We start from the raw sequence: 19,612 nt of genomic DNA, 5'->3' as shown, positions 1-19,612 counted from the left end.
CATGTGCCTCATGCATAGGCACAGCTGGTATGGAAAAGACTTGTGCAAAGTCAACTGCCTTTACAGAATCAACATGGAAAAACAAAAAAACAAAACAAAACCCTTGATAGCAGACTGTTATTAGTATTCAAAAGGAGTGGTTAGAAGTAGTCAGGTTGCCCTCCGACGTCTGACCAACTCTTCCCGCAGGGAATATTCCTCCCTGTCCAGCCACTGCGCTGCCAGCATAGGCTTTTCAAAAAAGTAGACTTCATCTTTGGCTACAACTCACAGGTGTGCTGGGTAGAGCATGGTGTACTGCAATTCCAGGGAACAAAGCCTTTTTTTCACCTCAGTCAACTGAGCCCGTTGAGTTGTCCATCACAAGTGCATCCCTCATTTATCTAACTTTAAAGAACATGACATCACGGTCCTTGTAATTGAGCATTTTAAACGGGACAGCTCTAGAAGGATTGCCTGGAGGCCAGGGCCTAGTGGGGACGCGGTGTGCCCACACCACTGCAAACATCAGTGAAAATTAGCCTTTCCCAAATTTAGTCAGCAGCCATTGCGCTATAAAATGCACAGGATTTCTCCACCTTCTCAGGAATGCCTATGGCTCCAATATGATTTCTGTGGAGTCTGTTCTGTAAATCATCAAGCCAAGCAGAGTATTTAGCTGCCAGCAGTTGTTGAGCATGCAATTCTCTTTGCATAGGGGCCCAATTGTCCTCTAGGGTACTGAGGTGCCTTTCAATAGCTGATCTGCTGTTATTCAATTTTTGCATATCTTGGCGGAAGAAGGTTATTTCAATTTTTACCCCTTTAACCTCTGAAGTCAGGGCTGCGATGAAGGAGTTAAATGAGGTAACTGCAGAAAAGATGTACATAGCGTGGGTTCTGGCCCATCAGAGTCTGGGGCTATGGCTGTTTGCTGTGTCAGTATGACAAGGGAGGTACTCACAGTGTCCCATGGAAGCAATGGCACTGCCCGATCTTCAAGTGGCCCTGTGTCATCGGTGTCAGACTGAGAACCGCTGTGATCATCTGGCATATCCCCAGTCATAGCAGAGCAGTTCCGTGCCGTGGGCTTAGAGAACAGCTTCTGAGCCGCCTCCTTGTATTTCTCCTTAGCTGGTCTTTGTGACAAGCCGCCATCTTGAGCCACATGGTCCAGTGTCAAATGAGTGGAAGAGCCACATCAAGACATCAATCCGGCGGGCAGGGAGCACATGAGTCTGTAGCCCAGAGGTTTAGCAGGCACTCCAAGGAAATATACCCACCGAGGATGGGTGTTAACAGTCGGTTATCAGGATAAAAGGACGGATGTTCGGCAGAGTTCACAAGTCGTGCGTCTGGCTACATTTGCTGCCAAACTACGCCTCCAGGAGTTATTTTTGTTAAGCAACACCCTTTTATAATCAACTGTCTACTGGACACCTGTTTGATGAATAACTGAACTCACCTGTAGTTGAGTTCTTGTTAATTAGGATTTAGTCTAAAATTTAGCTTTGCTGCTAAGGGGTGTATTAATATTTTTGCAACATGGTCTTGAATGAATTTAAATCTTGGTTGCAATCAATAGCCTACATTTGTGGGAGTATTTTGTAGTATAATGTCCCATAGAAAATGTTGATTCTGAAGGGAAAGTAAATGTTTTCAGACAAATATGTTGGGGTGTACTCATTTATGCCGAGCACTGCATATATGTGTGTATATTTAATACTGATCAGCATGCATGATCAAGTATGTAAAAATAACAGTTTCCAAACCACACTGATCTAATGTATTATTCCTAGACTTGATAAGTTGTACGCCACCACTGCAATGTTTTGGCTTCCATTAGAAAACTATACTAAGGGCTATGCCAGGCATCACCCACGCACTGTTATAAGATTATAACTGCAGAGTTTTGACCATTAATTTACTTACAAATTCCTGCTTTACTAGGGCTCTATGTAGGTATTTCCCCTTTATTCTCACTCCAATACCCTTCCCTACAAAAAAAGTCTACTGAAAATGCATGCTGCTCCACACACACTCACTCACTCACTCTCCAAAATGCCTGCAGTGTCCTTGGAAACAAATCCTTTTGGCTGGTTAAATAGTTATATTCTCACCAGTGCTGTAAATTGCAGTCAACATTAGAGGGACCATGTTCTCCCACAATACTATATAAATGATGAACCCTGTTATATATGACCCACAATGAGGATGCACAAAACACTGATCTCAATAAAGTACCATAGCTACCAAAAGAATGAGACCATTTGGAGTCTACTCTCATTGCTACTTTTATTCTTGGTATATCGGAGCTCCATGTAAACAGTGATAGTGGAACTAACCGAATTGGTTGCATTTTCTTAATACAATAACACTCCTTACATGTGTTGGTAGATAGATGTCATAGACTGCTCCCGAGTCCACATCCACAGCATGAAACCCTGCACAGGAACCATAGATCACTTTCAACCTCTGTCCTTCTTCAACTGTTAAATCGACCAACAGTGGCCTGTGTACCAAATCTCCAAACGACTGCAAGAAAGCACACCAGTTTACAATGTAGTAAAAATAAAAAATAAATTTTAAAATTTTAAAAAAAGATTTAAAACTATTGTCAACCAAGTTTAATGCTCTTTGTGAACAAAGGGACTTGTTTGGACTTACAGTTGTGATGGGGTTGAGCCATGTTTCTGATGTTATGAAGTAAAGTGATAACTCGATTGAGTAGTCTTGGTAAAAAAACGTGAAGGAACCGATGACATCTGTGTTAAAGGGACCTTACAGTGTGGCACTATTCTTTTGTAGGACATTTTTGAAACAATCGAGGCTTTGAATAAATTTTATTAGAAAAACTATTTTCTATAAAACTATACAGAGAGAAAAAAAAAAAGTTTCTCAATATGGGCTCACTCTGATGTTTGCAGCAATACCTCACTGTTTACATATTCATGTGAGACCTAACATGCATGTTTGCACTGATGGGTGAGCAAAAGGGGGCAGGGTGATTTAATTTTTCATTTTATTCATTTAAAAACGTTATTTCTGTCACAAGAGATAAACATCTCTTTTGATAGCAAGGGCGGTGACAATACACTTTATTGAGAAATCAGGGGTCTTTAAGACCTCTGATCTCTCCTCTGCCCTCAAAACCATCCAGTCTATCAGAGATCGGTTTGATCAGATGCTTTCACAGGCTGTTCCGGCTAGTAAACAAACCAAAAGCATGGAAAGCCTTGTCACTTCCGGGATCATTTATCACAGAGGAACAAAGGAAGGGGAGGAACACCTGTTCCTCCTTCTCCTCTGTCTGCAGCAGGCCAGACTGTGTATGGCAGTCCTGGGCTCCCCAGTAGAACAGGAAAGCCCCGGGAACTGCAGCAGACAGCACAGTTTTGTTGGCATTACCTATAAAAAGTATTGTAGAGCCACTTGGGACTATTTTTACAGTAAAGCCCATTGTGGGATGCATATTTTTATACCAGGATCATGGCTGCATACATGGTCTTGGTATAACCACTTCCACCCGAGCACACGTGGGCACGTCCTAAGGGCTGGTTAAAATTTTGATTCCTTGATCTAGATAAATCAGGGTTGAAGATATTGACCAAAATACCATTGATTAGCAGTAACCCCTGGCATAATCTTTATTGTTAACTGGGAAGGTTTATTAGGTGGGGGGAGGTCTACTAATGAGGAAACACAGCCACTACTATAATGTAGCCATCTAAACACAATCAAAGTGGCATGCTCCAGAGACAAAACTTAACTTTTTTGTTTGTAAATTAAGTATTGTGCATACACGTAGAATAGGGACACCATTGCTGGGCTCTGAAATGGCCGAAATCCTGGAATTCTGGCAGGAATATCTCACCACTGGATGACCAAGAGATTTATAAAGCCAGAAGTCAAATCACCTTGCCAGTAAGTTGGGTAGAGATGGTCAAAGATTTTCTGGTGGATTTTTCACACACTGGCACTACATAAGGGGGGAAAAAAAGACTTTCTATATATCAGACTACATAACAAGTTGAAGTCAAATTACTGACCTTAAAGGCCATAAACTTGTGGTATGGCTTTGGTGCCCAGGCATAGACTTCCACTGAACTTTTTAAAGCAATTACCAAAAACTTGATGCGCTCATATTTTACTAAAAAACAGTAAGAAAAATAAAACATGATAGATAACATATAAGCATCATTATAGAAACATACGATTTTTCAGAAATCTTGTTACAGAAGCACATGCATACGATCTTTTATATTCATCTACAATAGAACAGAAAAAGGAGGAAGTATGGGTAAAATAACAGAAAAGACTGGTTTGCAAAAGGTGTAAAACCGGGCCATCTACATCAAACTAAACCACTATCCCTTGAACAGGAGTGGGTCCTCAACACATCTGTCTTACACATGTATTGTGCAATCAATATTCCTTACAAATAAAATGGAAAAAGTGGCACTAAACAAATCAATGTATGTGTACACCCCTAACTATAAAGTGCAAAATATATATTAAAAAAAAGGATGTGAATAAAAGGCCAGGTTCAAGCTCCACCATACAAGTGGACATATGGGAGATGATGTAAAACAGCACTTAGTAACAGGGCCCCTCATGGGCTTGCTTCGCTCAGCAAATTTTTATTCTGACTATTTGTCCACTTAGATGGTGGGGCTTGAACCTGGACTCAGTGCGCAGTTGCCATTCATCTTCGGAGACCTTTAGCTTCTCCTTGTCCTCTGTACTGTGCAAGCGCAGTACAGGGTGGATACTATCCGATGGGGGACAGCATTCGACAAGACACCGGCTCAGTGAAATGTTTCACAGCAGTGTCTAAATACAGGGCATAGTGAATGCTTGTTACAGGATTCAAGAAAATTGTGAGGCTCTTCACAACGTAAGTTCACAAACTTTAAGATCATTTAGATTACTAGGAGAAGGCTAAAAATTATTGAAATACAATGTGAAAATGAATATATAATTTTAAAAACTTTGAACATAGATACGCCTTAAGCTGGTTCCAGGACCGATGCCCCAGGTTTCCCATTTCAAGGTGTCAACCTTCATATGGAGCAACCTCTGCATGCAGGGACTAGAGTTGCCTCTCTCTGCACTGTGTGGCCCTATAGCCTAGGATGGCAAGGCACACCCCCTGGGTGGTCCTCCAACCTTCCAAATTGACTCAAGATTGCACTGTGCACCGCTAAGTCTTTCCTGTGAAGACTGGAAGTTCAGGGAAGTAGCACTGAGAAACATGATGCTGCAGCAGTGAAAGTTGTAAATTACAACTGCTGAGGTAGGAATTTTAAATTGTTTACCAGTGGAAGGTTTATTTTATTGTGTTCAATATAGTATGTTTAAAAAACGCTGAGGGTTTATTTCTACTATTGTGGTAAACCCAGATTAAAAAACAGCAAAAAACAAAAAGGCATAATGAGCTAGCATGCATCGCATACTAGCTCATTATGAAATACTTAACTTAGAACGATGCTGTTACAGCAGTCCTGGCACACCGCTGTCATCCTGGAGTTACTTCTGGGTTTGTGAACTCCGGCTCTGTAAATTGCCTGGAGCCACGATGACACTCCCACCAGTAACGGTACAGCAGCTGAAGAAATGGCACGAGCGAGCTGTTTCTTCAGTGCACATGTGCTGATGACATTAACACATGTAGATACAGTGAATATCTTCTAAACTTTGCAAGTTTAGGAGAAATTCACAGCACCTACAGGTAAGCCTTATTATAGGTTTACCTGTAGGTAAAAGTGGTTGTACAGAGTTCACTTTAAGAACATTAGATTCTTTATAAATAGACCCTTTTAAAGTATTCCATAACTGTTTTAATCAGTTTATTATCACTAAACTATATTTATGGGTCAAAGGGAAACAACAAATGGTAAAATGACTAAACTAGGCTGTGCTAAATCTATAACTATGACAGATCATTAGATAGTGCTACAATTTGATAGTAATTGTATTGTGATTTGAACACACAAATACATGTCACCAAGAAAATTACCAATTTGAGCATTAAAGCCATCCCTTCTTAGGAGGCTCTAGTTACAGCTGCTGCTACTCAATTCTACATGACTATTACCGGTACCTGGGGAAGGCGAGTGAGGGTGTGTGTGTGCACTTATTACAGCAGTAATCTCTGGTTTTCCACACAAACTATCTGCTACCTCTTGACAATAAAACAGTCACACTGGTAAATGTATTAGGGAAGATTAAGCGTTAGATACCCACCAACTTTATAGTGCACACATCCCTCCAGATCCCCTACAGTTGTCCACCCTTGCTTCTTCTCCACCTCTGGGTCATTACGAAGGATTTTGTTTCTCAGCCATGATAAGTAGTACACTCTGAGTTTGTTCTTCTTTCCTGGAAATTCACAGATATACACAATCAAGAAAAGACTTGTCCCTCAAAACAGAAAATGAAATTATGGATGCATAAACCCAAGAGCATGCACCCTTAAAAAAGGGGATGACAACTCCCATACACATTAAAGCTACTGAATTATTCACAAAATACAGCCATAAATGATTAAATTATATTTATAATGATCATTAGCAAATAAAAATATCAGGCTTTCATGTCGTACATTACCTGATATAGTCACCAAGACATTGAGGCCTTCAAGGACATCCATCTGCTGGAATCGTCTTCTGTTGATGAGGGGGTACACTTTTCCCTGACCACTCCTGTCCAACAGCATCAATCCACTTTCAGTACCCACCAACAAGTTAACCCCTATGGATGATAATCGGAAAAAATAAGCTTAAAACTATCACATGCAATAATTATGATGGCGCAAACACTGCCAACAAAATAAACCAGAATACTAAAAGCTTTCTTATAAAGAACCAAAAAATAAAATGTCAATGAACAAAATTCTATAATCTGAGGTCATTGAAAAGCTGTTGCTTTTTCCCCAAATATTATATTTGGGGAAAAAAATTAGGACTTTCAAGTTGAATATTTCCAGTGAAGGTTAAAAGACGACGATTTGCCCAAACTGAATTGAATTACATTTCAGATTATCTCTAGGTATAAACTATATGCAGTGCCATTTCCATAACAAGGATGCAAAGATTGTTCACATTTATACCTCTCATTAAGAGGAGTCAAAGTTAAAATACATATGTTAGCTACTGTTCCTGGCAAATCATTTAAAATTATTTTCAGCCACTATTGATTTATGCTCATTGACCACCTATGGGTTACTGTACTCAGGGCAACACCCTGCCTTTTTCACTGAGCCCACTAATCAGGGATGCATCAGGTGTGAGGCAGTGCAGTGCTTTCCTTTACGAGAAAGATGTTGCTTAAAAAAAAAAAAAAAAAAAAAAAAAAAATAACAGTAAAGACATTGCAGCTTACCAGGCCTTAAAAATGCGGTGGCTGCATTTGTTGTTTAAGCATTTTTTTTTATTTACTTTCATTTTCACGTTGTGATCCGAACACACTTCCGTTCTTAAGCTGGGTATAGTTTTTTCTTTTCATTCAATCAGCAGGTTGAACAAAAGAAAAAAAATGGACAGATCTCTGCATCAACACAACTAGGAGTTACCGTATTCTGACAGGGAAAACTCCTCATTCTCCCTTCTCTACAGCCATTGGCGACAAGATATAAATCGAATGTTGGTTTTCCAGTATGACCATTTGAGAGAAATTGGTAATTAGACAAACTTCTGCTGAACCAGCCAACTTTCAGTCCATGTGTACCAGGGCTTTAGGGTGTTTCCATTCTATGGAGGAGCAACAAAGCTCTTGACAGCTGGATTGTCATCTGGGAGGAGGGGAGTGCTAGATGTACTAGACCAACAGCTGAAATAGTATTTATATGAATTTTTTTTAATCTATATTCCTCTAATGTAGTAGAGCAAAAGGCTTGCTTAAAGTGAATGTAAGGGTTTGTTTTCTTTTTTTGTTTTAATTAACAAACATATCATACTTACCACCACTGTGCAGCTCGTTTTGCACAGAGTGGCACCAAACCTGCTCTTCTGGGGTCCCCCAGTGGCTCCCCCCATCAGATGACCCCCCCTAGAAGCACTCTCCTGAGGGGGTTACCTTGTGGGCATGCTCCCAAGTCCAGCATTCGGCATCCATAGCTGCCGAACGTATGACTTAGCCCCGCCCCCATCATTGGATTTGATGGATAGCAGCGGGAGCCAATGGCTGCACTGCTTTCAATCTATCTAATCAAGAGCCGAGAACCCCAGGCAGAGAGACAGCATGTCCCCGTCGGGTCAAGTTCCAGGCCTCAGGTAAGTAAAAGGAGGGTGGGGGTGGGGTCTGTGGGGCAGGCCACTGCCAGGTGATAGAATGCATTAAGGTAAAAAAACATGAAGGTTTACAACCCCTTTAAATATATTACCGTATTTAATTCGGTCCAATTGAATTTAGCCAAGATAACACGGGTGACATCAACCAAAAAAGTATTCAAATAATTTCAGCACATAGTCGATATGCATACGTTATACAATTCTATGCAGTCTAATCCTTTTTTGGAATAAAAAATGAACAATACCGTTTTTGCGTAGCAATTTTTTCTGTGCAGGTGTATGGAGTGTTTTATTAAGTTAATAAGGCAAAGTTTCACAAAGACACGCTGGTAGGTTAATTGCCTCCTGTCTAAAAACTGGCCCTGGTATGTGTATGCATGAATGTGAGCTAGGGACCTTAACCACTTTTCACATCGGCCCCATTCTGGTATTCCTCATCTTTTTTTGCAAGAAAATTTACTCAGAACCCCCAAACATTATATAAACCGTGGGAGAAATAATTATTTGATCCCCTGCAGATTTTGTAAGTTTGCCCACTTACAAAGAAATGAAGGGTCTATAATTGTTAACATAGGTGTATTTTAAATGATAGAAATCATATCAACCAAACATCCAGAAAAAAAACATGATACAACTGTTATAAATGGAGTTACAGTTCAGTGAGTAATATAAGTATTTGATCCCCTACCAACCAACAATAATTCTGGCTCCCACAGACGGGCTACAGTATGTGCTCATTAGGTACATCGATTAGTCTTGTCAATTTAAAGTGGTTGTAAACCCTTACAAACCACTTTGACCTACAGGTAAGCCTAGATTAAGGCTTACCTGTAGGTCCAAGAAATATCTCCTAAACCTACACGGTTTAGGAGATATTTAGTAAAAGACAGTGACAGCTGTCTACGGCGCATGCGCCGTAGAAATCGGCAAGCAGGCGACCTGTCGCCGTTAGCAGCATGCCACTGCTAACGGCGATGTGCCGTTAGTGGCAGCTCCCGTGCGCATGTGCGGGAGTGACGTCATCGATGCTCTGGCGCGGTTAATGGTCGGAGCAGCGATCTCCAGGCAATTGGGACCACAGTCAACAAACCTTTGGTAACACAATATGCCACCACCAATTAAAATCCTGCAGTGTCTGCAAGGTCCCCCTTCTCAAGAACATTTAAATGATTCAGAGGATTGGGAGAAAGTGCTGTGGTCAGATGAGACCAAAATTGAGCTCTTTGGCATCAACTCGACTCGCCATGTTTTTAGGAAGAAAAATGTTGACTATGACCCTAAGGAACACCATCCCTACAGACAAACACAAAGGTGGATACATTATGTTTTGGGGTGGTTTATCTTCTAGAGGTACAGGCAGACTCATCCGCATTGAGGGGCCAATGGACAGGGCAATGTATTGTAAAATCGTGGATGTGACCCTTCTTTACACAGCCAGAACATTGAAGATGGGTCATGGATTGGTCTTCAAGCATGACAATGACCCAAACATACTGCCAAGGCAACAAAGGAGTGGCTCAAGAAGAAGCACATTAAGGCCATGGAGTGGCCTAGCCAGTCTCCAGACTGTAATCCTATAACAAAAAATAAAATAAAATGGATGGAGGGAGCTGAAACGTTGAGTTGCCAAGCGACAGCCAAGAAGCCTTAAAGGGGTCGTAAACCCTCGTCTTTTTTTTTTTGAGTAACAAACATATACTTACCTCTATTGTGCAGTTTGTTTTGAACAGTGTGACCCCAATCATTGTCTTCTGGGGTCCCCCAACAGAACTCGTGGCTCCTCACATCGGTAAACCCCCTAGGAGAAGCGCTCTCCCTGGGTGTTACTTATTTTACTCACGGAACTGCAGCTCAATTTAGAACATTTCACGTCGTGTTTTTTTCTGGATTTTTGGATGAAATTCTGTCTCTATAATTTAAAACACACCTATGATAAAAATTAGACCCTTAATTTCTTTGTAAGTGGGCAAACTTACAAAATCTGCAGAGGATCAAATAATTATTTTCCCCACTGTATATATATATATATATAATTTTTTTAGCAGAGACCCTAGGGAATAAAATGGCGGTTGTTGCAATTTTTTTGTCACACTGTATTTAGGCAGCAATTTTTCAAATACTATTGTTTTGGCAAAAAAAACTCAAGAATTAAGAAAAAAAAACGGAACACAAGATTTACCCCATTTCGTTCATCTAATGTGAAAGATGATGTAATGCCAAGTAAATAGCTACTTAAGGTGTCATGCTTTAAAAGTTGTGCACAATCATAAAATGGCGTCAAACTTCGGTACCTAAAAATTTCCATAGCCTGCGCTTTAAAAAATGTTTACAGGTTACCAGTTTAGAGTTAGAGGGGATCTTGGGGGGTTGGGGGGTGCCTGTAAAAGCAATCAAGTGTGGGTAAACAACCACTAAGATGGCTTTTACATGTGAGGGAAAACACCAGCTGAAAAAAAAAATTTAAAGATATTTGAATGATGCCTGTAGTTGCTGGCATCATTCAGATATATCCACTCAAAGTCCAGTACATCATGTGATGGCCCTACTGGCGGGAAGTGCTATAATTGTAAGCTCTTGAGGGCGGGACTGATATGCAAGTAAAATATATAAGCAAACTGATGGCGCTATACAAGTACCTGTAATAAATATAATACAGAGAAAAGCATCTTGTACAATTATGACCGTCATTCATGCAAAGTAGATGGTCTTACATAACACTGTTCTTTTAAATACCATATGATAAAAACTCACCCCACAGAGCTGCACATAATATCTCAGAGTTAAACCTCTTCTTATATTTGCGAATCTCAGGGGTGTCACTCTGTGGCCTTGTGTTCGTGGGATTAACATTAACAACTGATCCTTTCCTTGTAGGATCTTGTCTCATAGCATCTGGCCTCAACGCTTCACTGGAAAATCCCACTAAAATAAAATTAGTATTTTTAAGGTTAGCTTCCAGTGTGCGCATGTAAGTACCTGAAAGATATAAGCGGTTATATGTTCAATGACAAAACTTATTTATTTGTTTCATTGCCAGCTTTATTTACACTGCACATAGCAAGCAGGGTGGGGGAGGCAGACACCACTAATGGGACTGAGTGACACAGATGCACCTACAGTAACACAAAATTAACTGAAAATTAACATTTAAGGCAGGTTGAGATCTGACCAGCGGATATGGGTAATTATAATAGTTTACTAAGGTAATAAGGAGATCAGACCAACTATTTAACATGCTGGATATTTTTTTGGTACAGAGGTGATAAACAAAAGAGGGGCTTAGCTCTGCATGCAATTGGGAGTCAAACCTTTACTGACAAATGTAGCCAGCAATACACGGGGTGTAGAAAACATTAGATGCACTTTCGTCATATCCAAAAGGCAGCAGAACTGAAATACATTTCTGGTCACTTGACAGTGACCACGTACAACTCAGCGAGACAACTAGTAAAGTAAGGCAAAATATGTTGAACATAATGATCTTTCACTGATGGGTACTGCAGTGGTCAGCTGCTAATCACGATACCAGAGTTCTTTCACTGCACAGCTAATGAGGAAGGCTTCTTTCCTGCCTATGTTTGATATAGTCAACGATAATGTAAAGGTTGTTAGAAGCAGGGCAGCCGTTAGCCTGGAGCACAAGAACACATACTATATTTACAGGAAATCAGAGGAAAGGTCAAGCAGGTTGGAGATGTCAAATATCAACAGTATCTACACATCAGTAATAGATTATGAGAAAATGCCTAAGAACTATTGTCCATTTGTTTTCAGGTTAGACTAATTGTTAATTATAAAAAACTTAATTCCTAAATCACCAGTCACTATATAGCACTTAATGTAGCAATGGTATAGGATGAACAGATGCTTAGTGCTAAAAGTAGAACACTTACCCACTGATGTCACAGTTGTACCACTGGACGGAGATATCTGTAGTAATCGAGGATCAATAAAAGGTGTGAAGGAGGAGGAAGATTTATGTTTCTGGAGGGTGTTACTTGCTGACTGGGTCTGAAGCAAATGAAAAAATATAAGTGAACATCAAAATCTTAACATAATTCTGATACTGTGCATGGTGGTAGATGGTGAGGTGGTTACATTCTATTATTAGAGAAGCTGGGTGAAAAATAAGGCAACTATGATTCGCATATAGATTATAATTTCTATATTACATTACCGGTAACATAGGAGCAATTTAATTCAAATTAGGCTGCAATATCAATATGTCTTTATGCCAATTCTACACTGCTGTGATTGTAATCGCCTAAACTACTACACATACACTAGGTTTGCTTTATCGAAGTTTGTTTTGGCTGAAACCTTTATACATTGTGGCTTTTAATCTGACATATTATTGTGTATTTAAATTTCTGTAAATAGGTGACAAACAAGGGCACTTTAGTAAAATGTTTAGAAAATGAATACCCTTTAACGAAACAAAAAAATTTAAATTACACTAACTGTAGTATTTTCATACGTTATTGTAAAGCTGTGATATTCTAAGAATTATGATTTAGCTCTACAATTTAAATGGTCCCTAAATCTCTACATTGGAGCAAACTACTGCCTGCACAATGCCACAGTGCAGTGCAGGTCAGCACTTTGTGGAAGAGGATTTAATAGCGCCATCTGCTTGCTAATATTTGACAGCACTATGCAAGTGGAACTACACAGTACTGTACTTAAACAGCATGTCTGGGCAAAAAAACGACATCCCCCAACACACAAAATTAAAGTACATCCCGGCAATACATGCACACATTTACACAAAATATCTGTTCTTCCTGCAGAAAATTCAATAAGCTCCTAACTTTCTGTAGTGGGCTGACAAAAAACTTTTCTGCACTGAAATCTCAAGAGAAGTGCTGGCAACCCTCGTGGGCTACAGAACACTTCCCTCTTATGTTATGGAGATATGGAAAGGGCTAGGGATGGAATTGTAGTTCAGTAGGGGAGAATTCAGACAGGGCAGACAACATTGCTCACAGCACAGTGCCACTGCTGAAATCCCAAGCATACTGCAAGAATTTAGGAGCCAATTGGACTTCTGCCAGAATTATATGGTATTTATAAGTAGAATTTTGTAAAGAGACAAAATGTGGGGAAATGCTAACATATTGCAGAGATGTGCTAATTTTTTAGCCCAAGTTACCAATTAAATTAGGCAATTAAAAATCCTTTGTTATTTTTATATTCATAAAACTTGCTTTTACTTAAATAGCCAAATTGAAAAATAATTTCTGTAGGCTCTAAAACGAAAATAATTGTGAATGCACAACTTGTACCTGCTTCAAAAGAAAATATCTGGAAGCTAGATAAATAGAAAAACCCAATCATGACAATTTAAAGGGACAGTGAAAGTCAATGTAGAATGAAATACTTGACACAATACATTGAACATAGTGATTGATTATGCCATTAAAGTGCATTAGATGAAATGCATTCATAATGTTTGCTTGCAGATGAAGCTGGCACATAAACAAGAGGAAGGAAAAGATGTTGCAGGGAACATAAGGCAAACCACAAGCTCAACACTGAAGCAAAAAGAAGAATATGAGATGCTTAAAATAATCCAAAGCAATAGGTGTATTAGCCAGAAGCTCATAGTGAAAGACACATACAGAACAAGAAAGATACAGCCATTTACTGCAAAGGGCACTGAGAATGTTATATTGGTTCTTTTTTAGATCCTATATTTCTTGCCATAAAAACAAGGATAGCTAGAGGAAATTTGTGAACTTGGGACAGTTTATAGACAGAAACAAAATTTAGGCTGTCCACTCCTGCTATGGTTTGGTCATCTGAACCCGATTTGCACTCAGATTCAGTTGGCTCAAACATTTACAGTTTTGGCAATATGCACATCGAAAGCTGCCAAATTCTAAAACATTTACACAGAGCTCATGCAGTGAGCAACCAAAAATGGTCACACAATAACCGCAAACAAAAGCAAGAGTCATCTGACTAGACCTGCCTTCCTGCTCATTATTCAATTATCAGAGCAGATATTGCATTAGGCAAGGGAGCAGGTTGTTCCCACGCTTGTTATTTACAGATAAAGGTAAAATTACCTATTTGAAACAGAAAGACTTTACAGTAGCTTTGAAGCATGTGGGTGGTATTTTAGAGGGCAAGGAACACTAGAGGAAAGATCAATGAAGGAGAGATCTTTTATAGCACTAAAATTAACATTGGGTTCATTTACTAAAACTGGAGAGTGAAAAATCTGGTGCAGCTTTTCATAGAAACTGATCCAGTTTTTTCTTTGGTCAAAGGAGGAGAAGTTCACTTAAAAAAAAAAAAAAAAAAAAAAAAAAAAGGTGCACAATTTTCCAGGTAAAAAAAAATGAATTCATTTTTTTGTAGTAGGGAGCCTGTAAAGCATTGCACCAATGATCAGCGGATCGCTGATGCCATGCAGATTTCCAGCACACCATCAGTGTATCTGCTTGCCTGTACATCCCATATGGGTAAGTGGATACTCCCCGACAGGAAGAATCAATGAACTGCCATGGTGAGGGAGGGAGGCAGTGGCTACAGCACTGCGAACATGTTACATGTTACACCCTAAAATTGGGTGGAACATGTAACATGTTCCCAAAGGGACTTTAGTAGATGTGAAGTTGTTGCCGAGGTAGGCACATACAAATGCTTATTAAAACAATCTTTATTGTTACATATAGCTTAAAAAGCTTGAACTAATTTTCTAATTAAACAAGCTGAACTTAGAAGTTGCTTGGCTACCATGCACTACCATGCACAGCTGCACCAGATTTTGCACTCTCCAGTTTTCGGTAATCTACCCTGGTGTGCCAGTCTCTCAGCTAACAGTGAAACTAATCTCTTCTATTAAAATTTGCAGTTCTGAAAATAGATATTAGTGGCAAATATATAGGACTATCACCCATCTTGCAACAATCTGAATGATGGAGTAATAACTTTCAAAGACCTATAAGAAATATTGGTAAAATATTTCTTAGGTTTCAGATACACAGCCAGGATATAGCAGTGCTCCCAGGATATACTAAGCTTAAATACAGATGCTGTTGCTGAAGTACACACGCCTGTCAGTGGATGCAAATAAACAATGGCAACTAAAGTGAAGGAAAAAGAGAAATGAGCAGTGGGTGTACAATACACCAATCATTCATGTGTATGAGTGCTCAGGGCTCTAAATAGTTTTCGGCTTTAACTCAGTTCTGTGGAACTATGCTCTCCATTAGGCCTTGTTCATACCGGCACACTACAGTGCACACCCTTGCGAGGGCATCGTTTGCCTGCATGGGGATGCGCAGGTGTTCTGTGCATTCCTGTGCAGGGAGTCCCATTAATGTCAATCAAGATGCTTACAGTTTTTAAATTCTACAAGCATTCTTAATGTTCAAATTATGCTCCCCACATGAACATCCTACTATTCTATACTGATAAGGTTCTGCCTATATCCCAAAGCAGATGAGAAACACTAACAAACGCATACATACATATAATTCAGAGAAAGTGCAGTGCCATGTGAGGAGTTTGGAAGAACACAGAACAAAAGAAACATGTTCACTGATGCCTAATCTGTAAAGTAATCAGTGAAGATTTAGTTGACAGTAAAGACATGCAGATGACAGTGCAACACATGAATATAGGCTCAGAGGTTTAGTTTTGCACGACCTAAAAAAAGCTTAGAGTGGTGATAACAGGGAAGCATCTCACCAGACACTGTGTCACCATCCTATTTTCTAAGTAAGCAGCCAGCTAGTGTCAGACATACCTCATTAGCAGTTAACTTGTCCTGGGGTGTCTGTGGGGACATGGTAGGTGTCGGCTGACTTGAGGATGGGGAGGAGGTGGTGGAGGAGGAATGGCTTTGCTGTAAGAGATCTGGCAAGAGGTGAATGCGCCCGGCAAAGCCATTGCTCTCAAGTTGATTGGCACGCTTTTTGTCAACTGTACTCTGTAGAAAAAACAGTCACACTTGTCTCGTTCAAGTGCTGCTTTAGTACATACTATCCCTGGCAAATTCTAAACGTTGGATTACAATTCACATTACTGACAGGGGTAGGACAGTCAGGGCTGCCAAGTAACTTCATGTCTTGAGGCCACAGTAAGAGGTGAAGGGTTTTAGAATAAAAGCCATTTTTTTCTCCTTCAGTTCGCTTACAATGGATTTGAATGCGAAGGGAGAAAATCCAATTGTTATGCAGTCTTGTGACAGTACCATTTAAAATGTTAGGTGACTATTTAATGGAGTGTATTCAAAGTACTAGGAAGCCAACACCCTTGACCAAGATGCTGGACCAGCAAGCATGAAGTCATGTTTACAAACTCTGCATTTTCTGAAGCAAAAGCTAATATTGTGTAAAATAGTTTAGGCACCAATTCAAAATGTTAGTGTTATAAACGGAAATGCCAGATTAATCCTCTTTTCCTTTAAAAAGGACTATGGGACTGATTACTAAAGGTCTGATCTGTGCTTGCTTGATTATTAAGCTCTTGCACAGTCTTCTGGTTCAGAAAACCACTGGCTTATTAGAAAGTTAGTAGAGTGCGCCTGTGCAAAACATGCAGAAAGCTGCAAATGAAAGGGCTTCATCTATCTACTGCTCATGCACAGAAACAACAAAAGCCTGCCATAATGAATGGGTGCTAACTGCTACAACATATCACAGAGGACAGAATGCAAGAGAATGAACAGAATGAATGGAAGAGTTGGCTAGGTTATTTATCTATTTTTTTCTTACAGTCTAGGTATTATACCTGTCGGACGATTAAAGTGCCTTCTTTGGAAGGAGTCATGGCAGGTTCACTTTCTACATCATCATGGACAATCATTGTTTTTACAGATTCCGTCTCTCCATTACTCAGATTCAGTGAAGACCTGCACAGCATGCAAGGGATAAAAAGCAAATGTTAAGCCTCTAAACAACCTGACACATGACTGGAAAAACTCAATACCACTAAAACTAGTATTTCCTATAGGTAAAGATATATGAAAGTGGAGGTGCTGGTCAATAAAACCAGTTTGCTGTCATTTTGCTGAGAATACTTAAAATACAACCACGTGTAATTGACTAAAAGGTCACTTTTTTTCTCTTCAATGTTTACCAAAGACCAACATATAAAGGGGCTAAAAAAGACATACATTGCTCTGGCATCCTCAGGACCAGAGGTTGATTCATCTGCTCCTTCTTGCTCCATGTCATCATCCTCCTCATCTGTAGTGCCAGAATCCTCACTGGATGAAGAATAGTCAGTTACTTTATGTAAAGGCCGTACATCTTCTACAGCACGAAGTTCTTTTGCCAAAGCAGTCAAGTCCTGGATGTAAAAGTAAAAAATAAAATAAAAATCGTACATAAAAAAACGAAACCAGTTTTGACAGAGAATGACGTACTGATGGCATATTTAAAGTAAACAAACTAGTAAATGACTGGAATAAAAGTTAAACCAACATGGTAACTAGGCTACACAGCAGTTACTACCCACCTAAATTCCCCAATACAGCCCTGTTAAACCTGGTACTTGCAGGCATGAGGTGTGCCCGTATATGCCCCCTTGCCTCCTAAACTGCAGTGTTTGGTGTTTAAGTGATGAACTCTGAGGTCTGAGGTCTGAGCACAAATCCCAACTCTTAAGGATTGTTTAGATGGTATCTATGACAAATATTTTTTTTTAATGCAGCTGAGCAGGAACAAGTCATGTTACAAAACTGGGGGGACACAAGCAAGGCAACCAGGGGAGGTAAAACAATTAAGAAACTGCAATTTACGCTTTCATCAGCATGTGTAAGCTAAAAAGTAAATAAATGTGAACACGTCATAGATCGTTTTTTTACCGCAAATAACTATACTGCTATATCTGTAATCTTTTGAATGATTCAATATTTAGTCTACTTACCACTTCTCCCTAGACAGTTGCACCATATTTGAGGAACAGACCAGAAGAAAACATGGAAGACATATTAAAGAAAAATGTCAGCGGAAAAGTAAACCACAAAACATTCCAACTTAAAAACACATCAATTTTTAGAAAGAGGTTACATTTATCATAATTCAGTTTTTGAAACCAACAATCAAGCTCGTTTTCTGCTTGGATGATGAAAACCCTCTTGTTTCAAGCCCAATGGAGGTTACAAAAAATGGTGTGGGGAAAATCTTCACAAGTAGATAATATGATTTGTGACTTACTGTAAAATCCGTTTCTCAGAGTTCATTGACAGACAAAGCCTTCTTTATTCAGAACCATAGGGTTATATAGTCTCCACAGGAATAGTACCAGGCAGTACAAAAACAAAAGTCAGTATATAACCACCTCCCTGCTCTAGGTATTCAGTTTAGTAGCAAGCAGTAATAGAAGTATCAAAAAACTCCATAGAGGGGTGGGTGCTGTATTGGTCAATGAACTCAGAGAAAATGGATTTCACAATAAGTCCAAACATCTATTTTTCTCTTTCGTTCATTGACAGACACAGCCTTCTTTATTCAGAACCAGAGGGACGTCCCAAAGCAGTGCCAAACATGAGGGGTGGGACTATGAAAAATCCCAAGGCTAACAGAAGAGCCAACCAGGTAACAGAAGCTTTACCCAGGAAAAGCTGGAACCCAACCTGAACGATACCCCTTCAAGAGGGAATAAGCCCCATAAACAGCAGCCTGCAAACTCGTAGAACTTGTGAAAAATGTATACCGATGACCAACGGACGCCTGATGACAGAAGGCCCAAGAAGCACCAAGAGCTCAAGAGGAATGCAATTTAACAGGGAAAGGAAGAATCTGATCCATGACAGAGTAGCCCAGAGTCATCTCTCCAATCCATCCAGAAACAGGTCGCAGAAGAAGCAGACAAGCCCCTTTCTCTCCTGTCCGTGAATACCTTGAGCCTGACCTCCAGACTCAGTGGCTGACAAATACACCAGAATCCCACAAAAACGCATCCAGGGCAGATAAGGAAGCATTTCTTGGGATTTGCTGACCAGGGACACAAGAAAGGCAACACATGTCCTTATTCAAATGGAAATAGGGCGAAGCACCACTTTAACCTGGGTAAAGTGAACGACAAGATAACGCCACCATATTCAACACCCTGCGAGCAGAGGTGATAACCACCAAGAGGCCACCTTCTGAGACGGAGTAAGCGGTGGAACCTCCCGAATACTTTGAGAGACGATAGAGAGGCTTCTGGAGAACCAAAATCACCAAGTTCAGATCCCATGGTGATAGATGAAATCGCACTGGTGGGAACAGTCTAACCCTTTGAACAACAGGTACGCACCAGGAAGTGCGAGACCAGGGGACGCTGAAGAACACCCAGACTGACACCAGGCCCTCTAAGGTACTCGAGGTCTATTCCTGCTC

General features: G+C 40.0%; 1 protein-coding gene across 4 annotated transcripts in view; it reads right to left on the bottom strand.

Annotated features, from left to right (window-relative positions):
- Positions 1-19,612, bottom strand: part of MAP4K4 (mitogen-activated protein kinase kinase kinase kinase 4) — a 271,290-nt gene that overhangs the window by 12,342 nt on the left and 239,336 nt on the right. For 2 of the 4 annotated variants that reach the window (XM_077482654.1, XM_077482656.1), the window contains 10 exons: positions 18,156-18,164; positions 17,401-17,576; positions 17,016-17,136; positions 16,030-16,212; positions 12,164-12,281; positions 11,022-11,192; positions 6,589-6,732; positions 6,226-6,360; positions 4,029-4,129; positions 2,365-2,514 (listed from right to left, as the gene is read on the bottom strand). In XM_077482654.1, coding sequence (XP_077338780.1) covers positions 2,365-2,514; positions 4,029-4,129; positions 6,226-6,360; positions 6,589-6,732; positions 11,022-11,192; positions 12,164-12,281; positions 16,030-16,212; positions 17,016-17,136; positions 17,401-17,576; positions 18,156-18,164 — 1,308 coding nt within the window. The remainder of the gene's footprint in view (positions 1-2,364; positions 2,515-4,028; positions 4,130-6,225; positions 6,361-6,588; positions 6,733-11,021; positions 11,193-12,163; positions 12,282-16,029; positions 16,213-17,015; positions 17,137-17,400; positions 17,577-18,155; positions 18,165-19,612) is intronic. The other 2 variants (XM_077482655.1, XM_077482657.1) reach the window with 1 other exon arrangement.

The sequence above is a fragment of the Lithobates pipiens genome, unplaced genomic scaffold (assembly GCF_037356315.1).
Source record: "Lithobates pipiens isolate NorthernLeopardFrog02 unplaced genomic scaffold, aLitPip1_a1.2 Scaffold_16, whole genome shotgun sequence".
Taxonomy (NCBI): Eukaryota; Metazoa; Chordata; class Amphibia; order Anura; family Ranidae; genus Lithobates; species Lithobates pipiens.
Note: the sequence above shows the minus strand (reverse complement) of the source record. Positions and strands in the feature narration are given on the sequence as shown.